At 50.7% G+C, this 15,622-nt stretch overlaps 8 protein-coding genes across 8 annotated transcripts; 4 read left to right on the top strand and 4 right to left on the bottom strand.

Annotated features, from left to right (window-relative positions):
• Window positions 1-101: 101 nt before the first annotated feature.
• Window positions 102-2,465, top strand: Triagg1_10577 (transcriptional regulator family: Fungal Specific TF; the record flags this gene model as incomplete). Its single annotated transcript, XM_062894664.1, has 5 exons — window positions 102-277; window positions 358-1,160; window positions 1,224-1,674; window positions 1,733-2,021; window positions 2,091-2,465. 5 exons carry the CDS (start codon window positions 102-104, stop codon window positions 2,463-2,465), a joined length of 2,094 nt encoding a protein of 697 aa, XP_062750454.1.
• A 210-nt stretch (window positions 2,466-2,675) lies between these two features.
• On the bottom strand, window positions 2,676-4,460 carry Triagg1_10576 (uncharacterized protein; the record flags this gene model as incomplete). Its single annotated transcript, XM_062894662.1, has 1 exon — window positions 2,676-4,460. The coding sequence occupies one exon, from the start codon at window positions 4,458-4,460 to the stop codon at window positions 2,676-2,678; it is 1,785 nt and encodes a 594-aa protein (XP_062750453.1).
• Window positions 4,461-5,617: 1,157 nt separating this feature from the next.
• Window positions 5,618-6,166, bottom strand: Triagg1_10575 (uncharacterized protein; the record flags this gene model as incomplete). Its single annotated transcript, XM_062894661.1, has 2 exons — window positions 5,618-5,878; window positions 6,014-6,166. 2 exons carry the CDS (start codon window positions 6,164-6,166, stop codon window positions 5,618-5,620), a joined length of 414 nt encoding a protein of 137 aa, XP_062750452.1.
• Window positions 6,167-6,868: 702 nt separating this feature from the next.
• Triagg1_10574 (uncharacterized protein) lies at window positions 6,869-7,648 on the top strand (the record flags this gene model as incomplete). Its single annotated transcript, XM_062894660.1, has 1 exon — window positions 6,869-7,648. One exon carries the CDS (start codon window positions 6,869-6,871, stop codon window positions 7,646-7,648), a length of 780 nt encoding a protein of 259 aa, XP_062750451.1.
• Window positions 7,649-7,892: 244 nt separating this feature from the next.
• Triagg1_10573 (uncharacterized protein) lies at window positions 7,893-9,653 on the bottom strand (the record flags this gene model as incomplete). The annotated part of the gene is made up of 2 exons (XM_062894659.1): window positions 7,893-8,196; window positions 8,257-9,653. 2 exons carry the CDS (start codon window positions 9,651-9,653, stop codon window positions 7,893-7,895), a joined length of 1,701 nt encoding a protein of 566 aa, XP_062750450.1.
• A 568-nt stretch (window positions 9,654-10,221) lies between these two features.
• Triagg1_10572 (uncharacterized protein) lies at window positions 10,222-11,202 on the top strand (the record flags this gene model as incomplete). The annotated part of the gene is made up of 1 exon (XM_062894658.1): window positions 10,222-11,202. One exon carries the CDS (start codon window positions 10,222-10,224, stop codon window positions 11,200-11,202), a length of 981 nt encoding a protein of 326 aa, XP_062750449.1.
• A 1,754-nt stretch (window positions 11,203-12,956) lies between these two features.
• On the top strand, window positions 12,957-13,535 carry Triagg1_10571 (uncharacterized protein; the record flags this gene model as incomplete). Its single annotated transcript, XM_062894657.1, has 3 exons — window positions 12,957-12,971; window positions 13,042-13,204; window positions 13,315-13,535. 3 exons carry the CDS (start codon window positions 12,957-12,959, stop codon window positions 13,533-13,535), a joined length of 399 nt encoding a protein of 132 aa, XP_062750448.1.
• A 277-nt stretch (window positions 13,536-13,812) lies between these two features.
• Triagg1_10570 (uncharacterized protein) lies at window positions 13,813-15,154 on the bottom strand (the record flags this gene model as incomplete). Its single annotated transcript, XM_062894656.1, has 6 exons — window positions 13,813-13,987; window positions 14,058-14,406; window positions 14,466-14,556; window positions 14,619-14,713; window positions 14,776-14,842; window positions 14,897-15,154. 6 exons carry the CDS (start codon window positions 15,152-15,154, stop codon window positions 13,813-13,815), a joined length of 1,035 nt encoding a protein of 344 aa, XP_062750447.1.
• Window positions 15,155-15,622: the final 468 nt, after the last annotated feature.

Below are 15,622 nucleotides of genomic sequence, written 5' to 3'. Positions count from 1 at the left end.
GCTGGTCACTTGAGTTTGGTTTGTAAACCGTCCGGAGTATACTCACGTCTTGCTGGCGATTCTCTCCATCATTCGACAAGCTCCATATCAAACACTGCGGGATGAGCATCCGCCACGCTGCCTGCGAACCTTGTCGACGGGCCAAGTTGGCCTGCGGACACGAGCGGCCCACTTGTGCCCGATGCCGCAGCCGTGATCAGATTGATCTCTGTGTGTATCGAGCTCGCCCATTCCGCAGGAAAAGTCACGGTGATGGTATCAGAGAACGAGAGCAAAGGTGAGAAGTGATCAGTAATCTCGTGTTGTTGACTATGCACAACTTCGACCGCTGACCTATGCGTTGCTTCATGCGTCCAGTGCAAGGCAATCCGTCCGTGTGGAAGCCCTGACCACTCCGCCCTTGGACACTTCGCCCATTTCAGAGGTGTTGGGTGCTTCTTCAGCTGGGCCTCGTCGGTACCCCAATCCCGGTTACCTTGGCGATGTTAGTCACGCAACCATCTTTAACCAGGTGTCTTCACGTGCCCCTTCGTGGTTGGCCGTCTCCCAGCATGACGAGTCTGTGCAGCCGTCAATACCTAGCCCTCCTGCGGACACATTCATCGACCAGGCAACGTTTGATAGAGCCAATCATGCATTGAGCCTCTTGGATCAACTGCAAGTCTCCGGACTGGCATCTCTGATACGATTCTGGCTCAAGAAGGGGGTCAACCTCGCACTAGCGGAGCCCTTTGTCGAGACTTGTGCTGAGGCCGCTGTTAGCTGGAGAGAGCTATCAACCCCTGTCGGAAACGATTCTCACGATATTAACGTTGGAATTGCTCAAAGAGCAAGGGTCTTGTTGGAGAACACCCATAGGCCCATCAGAGTTCACAGACACTCCACCCCTTCAGAGTACCTTTCGCAGATGTCTGGTAGAAATATCCGCTGGGAAAGTCTTGGCATATTCCTTGCTGCTGCAAGCCGAGCTGCTTTGGATACCTCTTCCTTTGGTCCACTGTATAATAGCGACGAGGGACGCCGTGGGCTTATCAAAGCCTTGACATACATTGGAGATTGTTGCTTGGAGACGTGTCTCGCGTTGGATTGCCTCAACGATTTACAGCTAGTCTTGCAGTATGAGAATCTAATCGTCCACTCTCAAGTCGATGGTGATCAGAGTAAGTCCTACCCCATGATCTAATCAATCAATTATTTGAACAAGAACTAAAGACCGCCATTAGGTTACCACTCTTGGCGGCGTATGGGAGATGTTGCAAGCTCGCTATTTGCCCTTGGCTATCATGAAAAAATCGACGAAGACTCTTACAACATTCCTTTGTTTGTCGCCGAGCTGCGAAGATCCTGTTTCGCCCGCATTTACGCGGCGGACAAGAGCCTAGCCATCTTCCTAGGGCGCCCCCCGCGAATTATGAAGGAATTTTGCTACTTCCAGCTCCCCACCAGGTTTGTGAGTGTTTGGGAAGAGCCCGATAGCACTGAAAAGAACGACGGCAGTCCGATGTCTTCCCCCACGATGGCAGGCCGAGATCGAGACGTCGAGCATCACAGCAGTGAACAAGTCTTGAACTACACTTCCGATACGTTTTGTTCAGCCTTGTTCGCAATCATCAAAGAAGAGGTACTCCAGCTATTTCGCAAGCGCCAGGCTCCCGGCGGGACCGCCATCATCAAGTTAGTCGCCATTAAGTCTCCTTTTCCAGTATTCTTCCTTTGCTAAACAGCGTCACAGCGAACTTCGTCTAAAGATTGACCAACAATGGCAAGACTTGCCTCCTCACTACCGTCTCACCACAAGCCTCAAAGATTGCCCTCTTGGGCCCTTTGCAAGAGATTTCCTAGCCGGAGCTCGACTGGAGTATCTCCATACCCACTTTCTCCTAGGATTTCTATCCCAACGCAAAGTAGCCGAACCCGATGAAGCCCTTTTGAGAACCTCGAGCGAAATGCTCTCTATCGTCGTGGAAACAATCATCCTTCGGGATCGAATGGCAAACTCGGGAACCTGTCTTATCTGGAAGGTAAGAGAGACATCACGCAATGCTGCAACATTTATCCAGGTTTTCTAACAAAAGCAAATGGTTGTATAGGTCGCTCAATACGGATTACCAGCCGCCGGCATCATCTCTCTCGCCCTTCTCAACTCTACAGCCCCCGACTCCCGCCAATTCTCCCGATCCAAAATGATCCAGGCCCTCAGCGTTCTCGTTGCCGAAATCACCATCGGAGCGTGGATCCAGCCTGGTGAACCAAATTTTGCGCTCTTCTCGCAGGCGACGAGAACTATTCAGAGCTTGCTCGACTCACTTACCGCCCTAAAAGCGGCCTCAGGGGCCAGCGACTCGCAGCAGCTGCTGAATTCCGATGTTGCTGATAACTGGGATCCTTATATCAACTCGCAGTCTTGGGAGCTTGAGATGGATTTTTGGGCCAGTTTGGCCGAGCATCCCACGTTGGTTAACTGATTACTGTTGCTTCATGGGAAAATTGGTCTAAAGCAATGAGAGAAACACTCTTTTTTTTTTCTTGAAATTTATTTTGCTTTATTTGTATACAGAGCGCGTAGCTAGTATTATTGTCTTCTGGTGGACAACAAACTTGGAAATATTACAATTAAATACCCAATACAAAGTTACATGGCCTCATCACCAACCACTTTTCCGTCTTCTATTCATCTACGAACCGTTAGTCTTGTTTCTGTTGCTGACATAGGCAGAAAGCTTCTTGAGCGGAGCTGGGGCATCTGCAATGTCCATGAACACCTCAATCAAAGTCAGGCCTTTACCCGCCTGGACATCCTTTCGTCCCAAAATGCTCCGCAGCTCCCCCCAGTTCTTAGCTTTTTCTGCTATCACGGGGTACTCGGGATCATCCAGCGGTGCCCCAAAGTAGTTTGGAGCCTCGGTATTTCTCCACGGTTGGATATCGTTGTAGTGTTCGTGAAAGCCGTGTATGACTCGCTCGACAGTGTAGCCATCGTTGTTGATGACGAAGATTGTAGCGTCAAGCCGACTCCTGATGATGTCGCTAATGCCCTGAGCAGACATTTGAAGACTTCCGTCCCCTATAAACAGTATGGCCCGGCCAGATGAGCGAGCACCCTCTTTGCTACCCTCCTTGCGCTGTTCTCGCCGAGCTAGAGCGCTTCCTTGTAATGCGGGAAGAGTATAGCCAATGGAAAGCCAGAGAGCGGAATTTATAAGAGTGATGTTCTCTGGGAACACACAAGTGTTGGCGCCCATAAAGGATGTGCCCGCTTCCGTGAGGAGAAGGTCTCCAGATTGGAGAAACTCAGACATTCGAAGCCAGAAAGTGTCTTGATTGATAGCTGCGTCGTCCGCAGAGGGTTTGAGATTTTGCAACAAAAGGGGTGAGAAAGAAGGGCCCTGAGTGAATGGCTGAAGAGCGGGTAGATTTGCAGCATGGGTACGCTTCACCAGCTTCTTCATAAATGACTTGATAGAGATGGCACGGCCGTCGGAGTCGATTTCGCTGCCAAACTTGACCGAGTGCATGTTCAAAGCAATTGTTACGTCCGCCTTGGGCATGGCTGTGAAGCCAAAAGAATTAACATCCGAATGTAGAGGTCCAAAATTGAGAACTAGATCCGCCTCATCAACTTGCTGTTTGATGACGGCGTCTCCAACGGCTCCGACGTAGCCACCGTGATAGTTGGGCAGATTTTCGTTGACGATGCCCTTTCCAAACGGCGTGGAAAGCGTCGGAAGGCCAGTCACTCGTACAAATTCGTTGACTTCTTCGGTAATACGGAAGCGAGAGGTCAATCCGTCCATGAGAATCACTGGCTTTGTAGAACTTTGAATCCTCTCCATGACCCTGTCCACTACCTTGCTCTCGTACGCCTCATCGTATCCGGGTATTGAGAGATCAATAGGTGTGACAGGAGGTGACACTTGAGCCTTGACCATGTTGGTTGGAAGTTCGATATACACTGGTTGGCTGTTCAAGACACATGCCTTGAGAGTTGCGTCAATCAGAGCTGGTGCTGTATCCGCGTCTGTCAGATTCGCCTGGGCCACAGTCACCCACTTGCTCATCTCTGGGAAGGCTCTGTAGTTGCCAGTACCCAACGTGTGATGCAACAAGGCGCCATTCTTTTGGGCTGCCATAGGGGCAGTTCCAACAATGTGCACGACAGGAGACTTTTCCGCATATGCACCTCCAATGGCGTTTATGGCAGAGAGTTCACCGACTCCAAAAGAAGTAATGATGGCTGATATTCCTTTAATTCTTCCATAGCCGTCAGCAGCGTAGCCTGCGTTGAGCTCGTTTGCGTTGCCGGCCCAATGAAGACCCAGGGGCTTGATATAGTCGAGAACTGTGAGGTTGTAATCTCCAGGGACTCCGTGGACGGATCCAAGACCAAGTTGGATCAGTCTTTTGAAGAGGTACTCTGCGAGGTCAATCTTGCCCTGGTCTTCCAAGCCCGGGTTCGCCATGTTGCGGAGCTGATCGTCGTTGAGGTTTTACCAGAGGCTGATGAAATAGATGTCGTTTTGATTTTGATAAGAGAAGAATAAGTATTTTGGAATTATAGAGAGCTGGGCCCAGAAAACCTAGGAATGTGTTGCGTTTTACGTTGCGGGATAGGAAGCTCAAATCCGACAACTGTCTTTGGAACACCAGCTGGCAGCACTGCTACTTAATATTTCCCAATCTCACGTCATAAATCGATCTAAACAATTCAACATCGTTTCAAACGTCGTTTGAAGCTCTAATTATACTCCAACCGCCTGCTTCTCCTCCCAGTCGACGGTTATTCGGGTCAGCCTGTCTCCACACTATCCCGAGCGCGACACCACAAGACCGATCACTCCGACCCTAATTGATGGCCTGAAAGCCAAAAGTTTGGAGCCGCGTGCTGATTCTGGCGTCCAAACATCTTACAGAGAGCGTTTTTGATTGGAAATCGGTCAATTCCCACGCCCTATTCCCGTGGGGAGCGGTGTACGATAGCGATGGGTCTTTTCGGCTGAGGCGAGGGGTGAGAAATGACCGAAGTGGCACATTCGCAATGAGGATTGTAGCCAGCAGACAGGATTCGTCCAGGTAAGATTCCGTTGATTCCGATCGGTATCACATACTTGATTTGCTTTGGAATAATAATTAACACTGAACACAGCTCATTAATTATGTCAACATGCGCCCTGTGCCTATCGCCTCCACATATGTAACGCCGTGTGATGCTCGATTCAACCTGTTCCAACCCCGGTACGATGTTGACAAAACAATGTCCATCTCAGCGTAGCAAGCATCAACTCTACGTCCAGCAGCTTGCCGAATAAACGCACGCCGTGATGCAAGTTGCTGACATGGCTTTGCGCAACAAAACAGGGCTGAACAGCCATGTACACCGAGAGCATCACCTCATGCAGATCATGACCACACCATTAAGAGCGATCGGAAAGTTGGTTGTTGGCAAGATCTGTTCTATAAGCACTTGCGGAGTTTTACGTGCATTCGGACATTTGTATGTACAGTCTCCAAGTCTTTAGCCATGGAACTCCAATCTCGTAATCCCGCTACTGACCACCACATTAGGCCGATATATGGCATTACTCCAAAGGCATAATCCCGTGTTGACATATTCAGAGCTTCAACCTCGATTCGGCGCTGAATCCCGTCCGTTGGCCAACACCACAAACTCGTTGCTTACGGCGAATTGCGATTTTGACCTATCAGTGAACGTACTCTCGTCGGGAGCCAGCTTCGCCGCATATTCTGGGTCCGCAAACGATTCAACAAGCGATTTCATGTCGGGAAAGATGAACGTCGTGATGGCGTCGCAGCTGATGAAAGTGGCATTCTCTCCGAAAGCAGCTCGAGCGGCGGCCTTTTCCGCCTCGGTGTTGAAGTGCTACCGACGGTCAGCCGATTTCTGCCTCAGCAAGGGCCCATCATTTCTTCACATCATGAGAAGGAAGAGCTTATGAAGATTCTCGTTCTTGCTCCACCAAACTAGAGAAAAGAAGTAGAGGGAATATGAACGTACAACAGAGTAGTCGAGAACGCCGTGTCGCTTGCAGACTTCGATGGCCATGGGAGTGTGGACGTCGGTGTAATGCTTCCGAAACTCTTCGTCACTGAGTCCCTCCTTCTTGGTGACTAAAAACGTAGCCTTTACAAGTTGAAATGAGCCCGCCATGGTGGATTTGAAACTTTTATCAGCACAATAATGCAAGATGTTGAGGTTTATTCGGAACTCTGGAGTCCGGACTCAGATGGCTCGTTCAGCTTTGACCATTATTTATACACATGGCAGCCAGATAACCACGTTGAAGCCTCCATCCAGCTCAGCAGGTTCTACGGGCAATACAATAGCCCAAGCTGGTTAGACTACCGAAGTTCTCTGTATAAAACCTGGATATATCGCCATCGATTGGCAGAGCTCACTCCCTTTACAACCCCAGTTCTTTGATTCGGCAGACAATCGAATCCTCAGCATCTTGGCTCCCGAATCAGCGGACCTGGCTAGCCTCCAAGCGGCTAGAATACCGAGCCATGACAGGACAGATGCTTTTCGGTATAGCGTCAGGAGATTGAGCTCACAGGGCTAGGCAGATCCATCTCATGCTCCGTAATCCTGGGCTACAGCGGCTTCTGCTCCGTTTTTGCCAGGCAGGCCGGCTTCTCGCAGCGGGATCGTGAGACGATACGAAGTTCCTTCACTACGCGATGGACATCACGCGCTTCCAATCTTTCACATAAGAAACTCCCACACGCTCTTTTTACAACCATCTTCACCAAGTCCGGGATCGGGATATAACTTCCTCATCAACTCCAGCCCCGTCCCTGCCACTCGTTTTTTCTGCTTGAATCCCGGGATCCTTCGTTACCCACAGCCGCAATGGCCTCCATCGCCAAGACTCTGGCCGTCCTCGCCTTCGGCCTTGGCCTCCGTGTCTCCGCCGCCGGCTCCCGTGGCGGAAGCCTCGATTTCTTCTCCGACGACAAGTGCCAGCATCGCATCCAGGCTGAGACGGCGCCAATCTCCCTCGACGTCTGCATGCCGGCGTCGCCCCTCGGCGAGCTGTCGAGGAGCTTCCGCGTCGACGAGAAGCCCTACTGCCCCGACGGCAGCAGACCATCGCTGCTCTTCTTCCAGGATTGCGCCTGCACAGATGGCATCGCAAACTACATCCCCAACGCAAACTACGGCGACTACGGCAACGGCTCGTGCCAGGCCATGTGGGGTGGTGAATATCTCATGTTTGCGCTGTCCTGTGGCGAGTTCAAGGCTCCCGTGCGCTCCGTGATTTCCTTTGCCGCGACGTTTCCTTCATCAGCTACCACCACAAAGCCTCTCGGCTGCCCTCCTCTCACCAGCGACGCTTCAGCAACGGCTCCTTCTTCTGCGACTTCTGGTGCTTCCGATGCTGCTTCCGCAAGTGCTCAAGCAACTCCAACACAGGGCTCTAGCTCCTCTTCGCAGCAAGGCGCCGCCAACGCCTCATCTCCCTCTTCATCGACTGGGACAAGAACAAGAGTCGTTCAGCCGACAGGCACAAGCTCTCAGACGGCTGCGACGACGACATCGGCGGCAATGGGACGACATCATGAAATGGGAATCATGTACTGGGTTGGTTATGCCGGAATCTTTGGTGTTGTATCATTCATGACTCTGTAATTTCGGAGTCGTCACGGATAATGCTGAGACGCGGAAGTTGATTATTATTGTATCAATTATGCTATATGCTATATGCTAGTAATGTCTATTCGTACTATTAACCAATGCATGATGTATGATGCATGCCTGCTCGTCTGTTTCTATAAGTTCCGTTTTCCCTATAATCGTAAAGTGCCAGTCTATATTTTCCTTCCCCCGTGGTATGCAAGAGCATCATTATGCATTAGAGTCGTATTCTGTGATTTCATTTCTCTCCCCGGCGACGTTCGCGGACATGCCTCTTATTCTCGTCGATTACAAACAGTATGGCGACCACCACGCCAAGCCCACTAAGGCCGATGCCAACATAAAATGCGCTTCTACAGCCCCTCAGAAGCTCTGCCTCTGTCGTTCCGGGGCTGATTTGCGATTGTACCGTGCCTGCGATGCCGAGGCCGATGGAAATGGAGTAGTTGATGACGGTGTTGACGAGAGAAGCGGCAAGACCTTGGTGTTCTTTCGGTAGAGCCTCGCTCAGGATAATGGTGGCGGCTGGAAACGACATGTCCCTATTTCATCATGGTTAGCAAGATGAAAGTCTATATGCAAAAGGGGACAAAGAAACTCACATTCCCCAGGGCATGACAAGGATGGAAACAAATGTCTGAGCCCAGTATATTTGATGAGCAGGCACCGTTGCTATCAAAATCCCACCGACGGTAAACGCCGTCATCGCCATGCCCATGACCATGCTCGGTCTTACCTTTCCGAGGATGAGGCCAGTCGTAAAAGCTGCGCACGCTCCAGAGACGGCTGCCGTGCTGAACTGAGCGCTGGACACAAGAGGACTTTGGCCTCTTATTAGTTCCATGATCTGCCACAGGTAGAGCAGCCAGATGCCGAAACTGGACCATCCAGTGGCGATGCAAGCCAGCACGAAGCCCAGATGGCCGCTAAACAGCTTTGTCGGCAACAGTGGGAATGACGCATGAACCTCGAGCCATGCAAACACGCCCAGAAAGAGGAACCCGACGATGAGGAGCACATAGACATATGGGGTATGCCATCCAACGACGGGGGCTTGGTTCCAAGCAAAGTTGATCAGGACGAGCCCAGTGATGCCAGCAGCAGCGCCAGGGACGTCGATGAGCTCCCAGAGACGTGCCTGAGATCGAGCATTGGCGGCACCAGGAGTTTTTGGGATGATCAGGACACCGGCAGCAGCGACGAGAGCACACACCATAGCCATGACAAAGTACGCCCAAGGCCACCACACAAGTTCAGCAAAGATTGACGAGAAGACGGCACCGACAACGAATCCTCCCGGGGCCGTGGCACCAAACATGCTGAATATCATTGCCTTTCTCCTGCCTGGCGGATATGTGCGGCCGATGATGGCCACCGCCGAAGGCACGGCGAATGCAGGGCCCATGCCTTGGAAAGCTCTGCAGACATCGAAGAAGATGATGGACGAAGACCAGACGCTGACGCCAGCCAACAGACTCCAGAGGCCATACCAGGAGAAGCCGATGACGAAGATGATCTTGTGTCCGAATAAATCACCGAGTCGGCCTGCAATTAGGATAAAGGTGCCCACGGTAAGACTGTAGGCCGCAGGCATCCAGCTAAGTTGCCCAGCATCTTGAGTGCCGAAGCTGTTGCCAATGATGTGTAACGGAGCAATGCATTGGCCCAGCCCGGCCTGAGCTAGTAGCTGGGCTAGACATAGCGTGAAGATCAAGGGGATCTCGACAAGCAACGACTGAGGTGGCGGTATATGGCTAGGGGTAAGCTGGAGGGCAAGATGGTCACCTGCAGGTCGTTGTGAGTTTGATGCCAATGTCTCTATGTCGGCCTCGCCGTTTTCCTCTTCGTCACGCTCCCTCTCTGTGAAAGATCCATCGTCTTCGAGATCTGCTTCTTGGCGATCTGGGCGTTCTTTTTCTCCGTCATCGGTGACTAAGACACCAGGAGTGTCGCTTGAGTGTCGCGTATCGGAAGCCATTCCGACGTTATTGCCCGTCATCAAAACTTGACTGCAACGGAATGTGACAAATTCGGAACAATGGTCTTAATGTCAAATCGAACATTGCAACCCAAATTTTTCTTCTTTTTCAGTTCGAAAGCATTTCAAGGGGTCCATATATGTTGATGAGAAATAGCTGACCAAACATGGATCCATTCTCAGTCAGGACGATTTGGCCTCTCGATAACTCTTCCGCAATAGCCGCAAGCCGCAGCAGCCGCAGCAGCCGCAGCAGCCGCATCTGCCGTAGGGCCGCACCGCCCGCTGCAGAATCGGGGACATGACGGCTTCATTGTGTTGTTCTTGGTCGAAATGTGGCTTGCCATTAGGTCAGAATTCGGCTTTTCATGGCCCTTGAGACAATCTTACGCGGATGTCGGGAATCATGATGGTCAACGGATGGTTATAAAGAGCCGGCGCTTTCAAGTGACGATACAGTCATAACGAATCGTAAACTAACAAACAGTAAGCTCAGTCAGCGTATAAATTTATTCCACTCCGCCTACATAGTAAAACGTCAAAAACAAAACTTCCAACAAAGAAAAGGAAAAACGAAAGAAATACGAAAATGCCATCACGTACCTCGGCCACGATGAAAGCTCTTCAGCTACTTCGCCAAACCGCCAGTGAAGCGCCTTGTCTCGTCCTCACCGAGGTCCCAAAGCCGGCCCTCATACCAAACCACGTCCTGGTCAAGGTCCACGCTTCAGCAATCCACCCCAGCGATGTTGGTAATGCCTCGGGCTTTTTTTCGTACACACAATACCCTCGCGTTGTTGGGAGGGACTATGCGGGAGTCGTCGAAGAAGGCCCTCAAGAGCTGGTTGGACAAGAGGTATACGGCACCAGTGGACGCGAGTATGCCTTTACCAAGGATGGCTTCCAGGCGGAATACTGCCTCGTCCACGAAGATGAGATTGCCCTGAAGCCGAAAAGCATATCATTTGTCGATGCGGCCACGCTCGGCGTTCCATTCACGACAGCCTCGCAAATGGTCGAGAGGGCAGCCATCACAGAATCCGACACTGTCCTCGTCATAGGGGCCAACGGCGCCGTTGGGTCATCCGCAGTTCAACTCATCCAGAACATTGGCGCGCGGATCATCAAGGCCACCCGCGATGCTGACGGCCATGTGAACACCGATCAAGACCCAGAATTGAGAACCTTGGACGTCCTGACAGAGGACAAGGGAGTCGACGTCATTCTCGACACCGTGGGATCTCCTACCCTGACGGTAAATGGCCTGAAGAAACTCGCCAAAAACGGCCGCCTTGCTTTCATTTCCGCTCCCAAGGTCGGCGCTCGAGACATTAGCTTCGACATGCGTGACTTTTATCGCGCTGATTTGAGTCTTTTGGGATGCAACTCGCTGAACCCTTCGGCGAAGGACATGGCACGGAGGATGAGCGCCATGACGAAGCTTTTCGAGTCTGGGAAGTTGAAATCCGGAAGCAAATGGACACCGGTGCCTATTGATCAAGCCGTGGAGGCGTATGGCAAGTTGACGAAGAGGACAACGGAGGAAAAGTATGTCGTTGTCATGGAGTAAAGGAAGACGACCAAGTCATGATTACGGGAAGACGAATTCTGATTACGAAGCACAAATGTCTCCGGGCAGTAGCACTAAGGTGGATGAAGCATCGATTCGGAAGCGAGTTCTAGAACAGCGTTGCCTTGCTGGTGAGTTACGCGTACATATAGTAGCATTGAAGCATCCAGAGGTCCCAGGAGCCCCAAGGTACTTGGTAATAGCATTAGTACTACCTAGTACTAAGGGAGATGGGAAGGCCATAATAAAGGTGCAGAAAATATGATAATTCTCAACACGATTTCCTTTTCTTTCCAAGATATAATCCATCGGCTCAGGCGATGTTTTGTGTGTTTATTACTCTTCGCTTCGTTTTGCTTCATTTTAACGTTTTCGAGACAAGTCTTACTTTTAGCAGAACTTTGCGTACTCGTACAAATGCATCACGCCACGATCAGAGAAAAAGCAAACAGCAGGGGTCAGGTGTAAATCTGGCTAAGCATAATGCAGGTTAACTAACGTCCAGGGCTTAACAGTGGTTTGAGAAACCGAAGAAAATATTTAGCATATAATCACATGCTCTTTTTATGTCTAATCTTCGCGTAGATTTGATTGTAAAATTTCCCATCGCTGGCATCTTCGCTCCTCCAGCCTCTCAACGCCCGCAAGAGCTTATGTAGGTAAGAAACGATATGCCAGCTCCATTAATGCTCCGTAGGCAGTTCCAGATAAATGGACTTCGACTCGATCGCTAACCCCCCATCGACCTGCTGGCGGCAATCCCATCTCAGACAAGTAAGGCGTTCGCCCAAAGCCCACACAGCTCGACAATGGTACGCCATCCCGGGAAAAGGGCCAGATTACCTTCTCGTTATGGTTATTGTCCGGTAGCGGCAGACTAGCATTGGACAGCCATCAACCGGCAATGGCACCCAATGATAACGACAGATTGATCCCATGGCCTTCCCGATATGAAACAGCTGAGAGCGAGAGGCTTTTTCCATAGCACACCCTCTATTCGAATGATTTCTCCCATTGGGCCGGTCCTTTGCACTTTTTGAATCAAAGACAAAGAACTTCTGCTGCGTGGACGGGGAGCTCCGTGGGTGTTGCCGGCAAATACCGACTGATAAATTCATGCGATCGTCGCTTCGCGCGCAGTCTTGAGCCCCTCAGTCACGGCGACAGGCAAAATAAAATGGAACCCGCGATGCCGGAATTCCGTCCACAGACCGCGCTTCCCGCCTAACCGGCATCGAAACCGCCTCGGTCTCCTAATCAGGGCACCGAGCTTAATAAAAAAAAGGTCCTGGATTTCGGCGGACGTTTGTCCCCAAGCTATGTGTGACGGCCACTGATGTCTTCACGTGGAGGAGAGGCGATGGACAGGTAAAACGTGGCGTTGAGACCACGAGGGCCAGTGGACGAGCATGATTGTGTCGAGAGAGTTGCTAAACGATGGATGTGGAGGATGCTAGTAGGATGGGATATCGGTCCAGGATGGCTGCGGAGGATCGTCTTTTAGGACGAGGGGCCGCGGAGGAGATTGCGGCAGACGGCAATTTGGGACCTGCCAAACAAGGGAGGTCGGCATCTGGATCTGGAGGATGCTTTTGTTGATGCTGCTAGCGATAACAGCTAGATGAACAGACATATAAAGGTCAAAGATCGTCCGTGTGGTCTGTGGCATCGTGGTCCGTCATCCCAGTGCAATCCATCCAAGCCAGTCCTTCATCTTCGTCTTCCTCTTCGCCTTCGCACTCTCATCCGCCAAAATGGTCAGCTTCAAGGTATGTCATGGCCGGTCTTTAGAGTCCCTTGTTGATCCATGGATCGTTGCTAAAACCGTAATGAACACAGGTTGTTGCCGCCGCCGTCGGCCTCGTTTCCACGGCTTCCGCTGCTGCTATCGAAAGCCGTGCTTCTTGTGTTTACACTTGCGGCTCCACGTGCTACTGGCAGTCTGATATCGACGATGCTCTCTCAGCCGGATACAGCCACTACAAGTCCGGTAGCACCATTGGTGAGTTCCACTGGGATGTAGCGGCTGCTTTGATCTCGTATTTTTGGCGGGGTTTCTTTTTGAGTAGATATGGGTGTCGTCTTGACCAAAATCGCTGACATTGGACGCAGGCTCGGACGACTACCCTCACCAGTACAACGACTATGAGGGTTTCAGCTTCCCTACCGCTTCTCCTTGGTACGAGTTCCCTATCCTGAACACCTTCAAGGTGTACACCGGTGGAAGCCCCGGAGCCGACCGTGTCATTTTCGATTCCAAGGGCAACTTCGACTCCGTCATCACCCACACCGGTGCTAGCGGCAACGACTTTGTTGCCTGCAAGAAGGACTAAGGGGACGAGTGTATGAGATTAAAGTTTGGCTGAAAGCCAAAAGGAGAAAACAATACCCAAATGATGATTCATGATACTTGACCTTTGTGTACTGCCGATACTGTACATTAGGATAGCGCAGTCACAATCTGTATGTACTGCATTTCAGCAAGTCCGTCTTGTTGGTGCTCTATAAATTCTACTTTGATATAGGACTAACTCTTGGTCCTGGAATATTCTGTTATTTTTTGTCCGCATTTTACCCTTGTCAGCACGTGGACAGGTTCACATGCCTGTGCTAAAACTCAATGACAATCTTCCCAACCGCGCTGCCCTTTCTCATGTAATCGAAGGCCTCCAATGACTTGTCGAAACTAAAAACTCGGTCGATGCATGAGTCGAGTGTAAAATGTGGTTGCCTGAGAAAGCTCATCAAGTCTTCTAGATCGCCTTTTGACCCGACTTGGATTCCGCTGGTACAAAACGAAGCAGTATCAGTATCATGTAAATATGGCAAAAGACGCACCACCAGTTTAAACTTACACAATGCTGCACTTTTTCATAATTAGCAGCTGAACCAGGCGAAACATATCGCCCTGGCCATCTCCCGACAGGAACCCAACTTGAGAGATTTGACCCTCTCGTCGTATTGACTGTACACTCCGAAGTAGAGAATCAGCCCCGCCTTGCTCGATGACAATGTCGACTCCAAAGCCTCCAGTAAGCCTCAGCACCTCTTCTTCCCAGTTGGGATTATGCTTGTAGTTGATGACATGCGAAGCACCAAGCTCTTTCGCCCGTTCCAGCTTCGCATCGGACGAAGAGGTAGCAATCACGGTAGCACCAGCTTTGGCGGCCAAGCTGAGTGCTATAATGCTCACTCCTCCAGTACCTACCACCCACATTAGCAAACCATTGCGTATTTTCATACACGCATGCAAAATGATTTACCTTGAACAAGCACAGTCTTTCCCCACAAGTTGTTGGTCCTCATGTTCAGGGCTGACCAAGCAGTAACACCAGAGCAGGGCACGATACTGGCCTAAAAAAAATCTCAGTCTTCCCCCAGCTATCATAGGAAGTATAGAGCAACTTGGAACCAACCTCGGCCCATGTCAAATTGTCGGGGATTTTCACAAGCTCAACCTCTGCAAACACCACATAGGTAGCCAAGGTGCCATCCACACCTTGGCCAGGAGCTATCGTCATTGCCGTCAGCATTGGCTATTTTGTGAGAAAACAGCTGCTAGTAGTTGCTCACCTCGTCCCGTCAATTCACGTCCAGTAATGTTGTCCAAGTTATGAACGGCAGCAACCCTATTACCAACCTAAGAGACTGTGAGTAACCGTCATTATTCACGCACCTGCTTGAGGTTGCTCACCTCAAAGAGGGTCACTTTGTCGCCGACCCAGACAACCTCGCCTGCGACATCAGCGGCCATGATAATGTTGGATGGAACCGGCCAGGGAAAGTTGTCGTCCAGCATAGCTAGATCCTTGTAGTTTAACGAGACAGCGCGAACTCGAATCAGTACGTCGGATGAGCCTCGGGATGGAATAGCTTCATCGACGAATTCGGCCACGTGAGGGCCGCCTCTGCGAAGAGCTCTCCGGGTTTGTGGGATATTCTGGTCGGCCATGACGAATTGTTGAAGAGGGAAAGGAAGTATGCGTATGGTGATGTTTCAGTGCTAAAGTCGATAGTTATCACGATTGCTTGAGGCGTTGTCAAGTGTTTGAAGTGAGTAGAGCATTTATATATATGCATATGCATACCTGTAGGCCAATCTCAGTTATCGAAGCCGCTATGATTTATCATCATTTGCTTACATCTACCTAAATTAGGTCGAGAGCCCATCGTATACCGAATCTAAACAAACTCGAGACGGCACCTGCTTCACACCATTGAAGTGGATTGCAGCCCCGATTCGCTAGCAGGTGGTTGTGTATGGTTCCAGCATGTTTGTTGCCTGCGCTTCTGCAACGGAATTCCAGGACGGTGGTGGAATCGAGTTCCGCAACTTCGTTTGGAAATAGCGAGGAAATAGGATTATCAATGAATAATCCATCTTTCGGAAAAGACGGTTCTCTCCAAATGTCGACTTGGG

Source organism: Trichoderma aggressivum, assembly GCF_033847375.1.
Source record: "Trichoderma aggressivum f. europaeum strain CBS 100526 chromosome Unknown scaffold_077, whole genome shotgun sequence".
Taxonomy (NCBI): domain Eukaryota; kingdom Fungi; phylum Ascomycota; class Sordariomycetes; order Hypocreales; family Hypocreaceae; genus Trichoderma; species Trichoderma aggressivum.
This window is presented reverse-complemented; position numbering and strand designations above follow the sequence as displayed.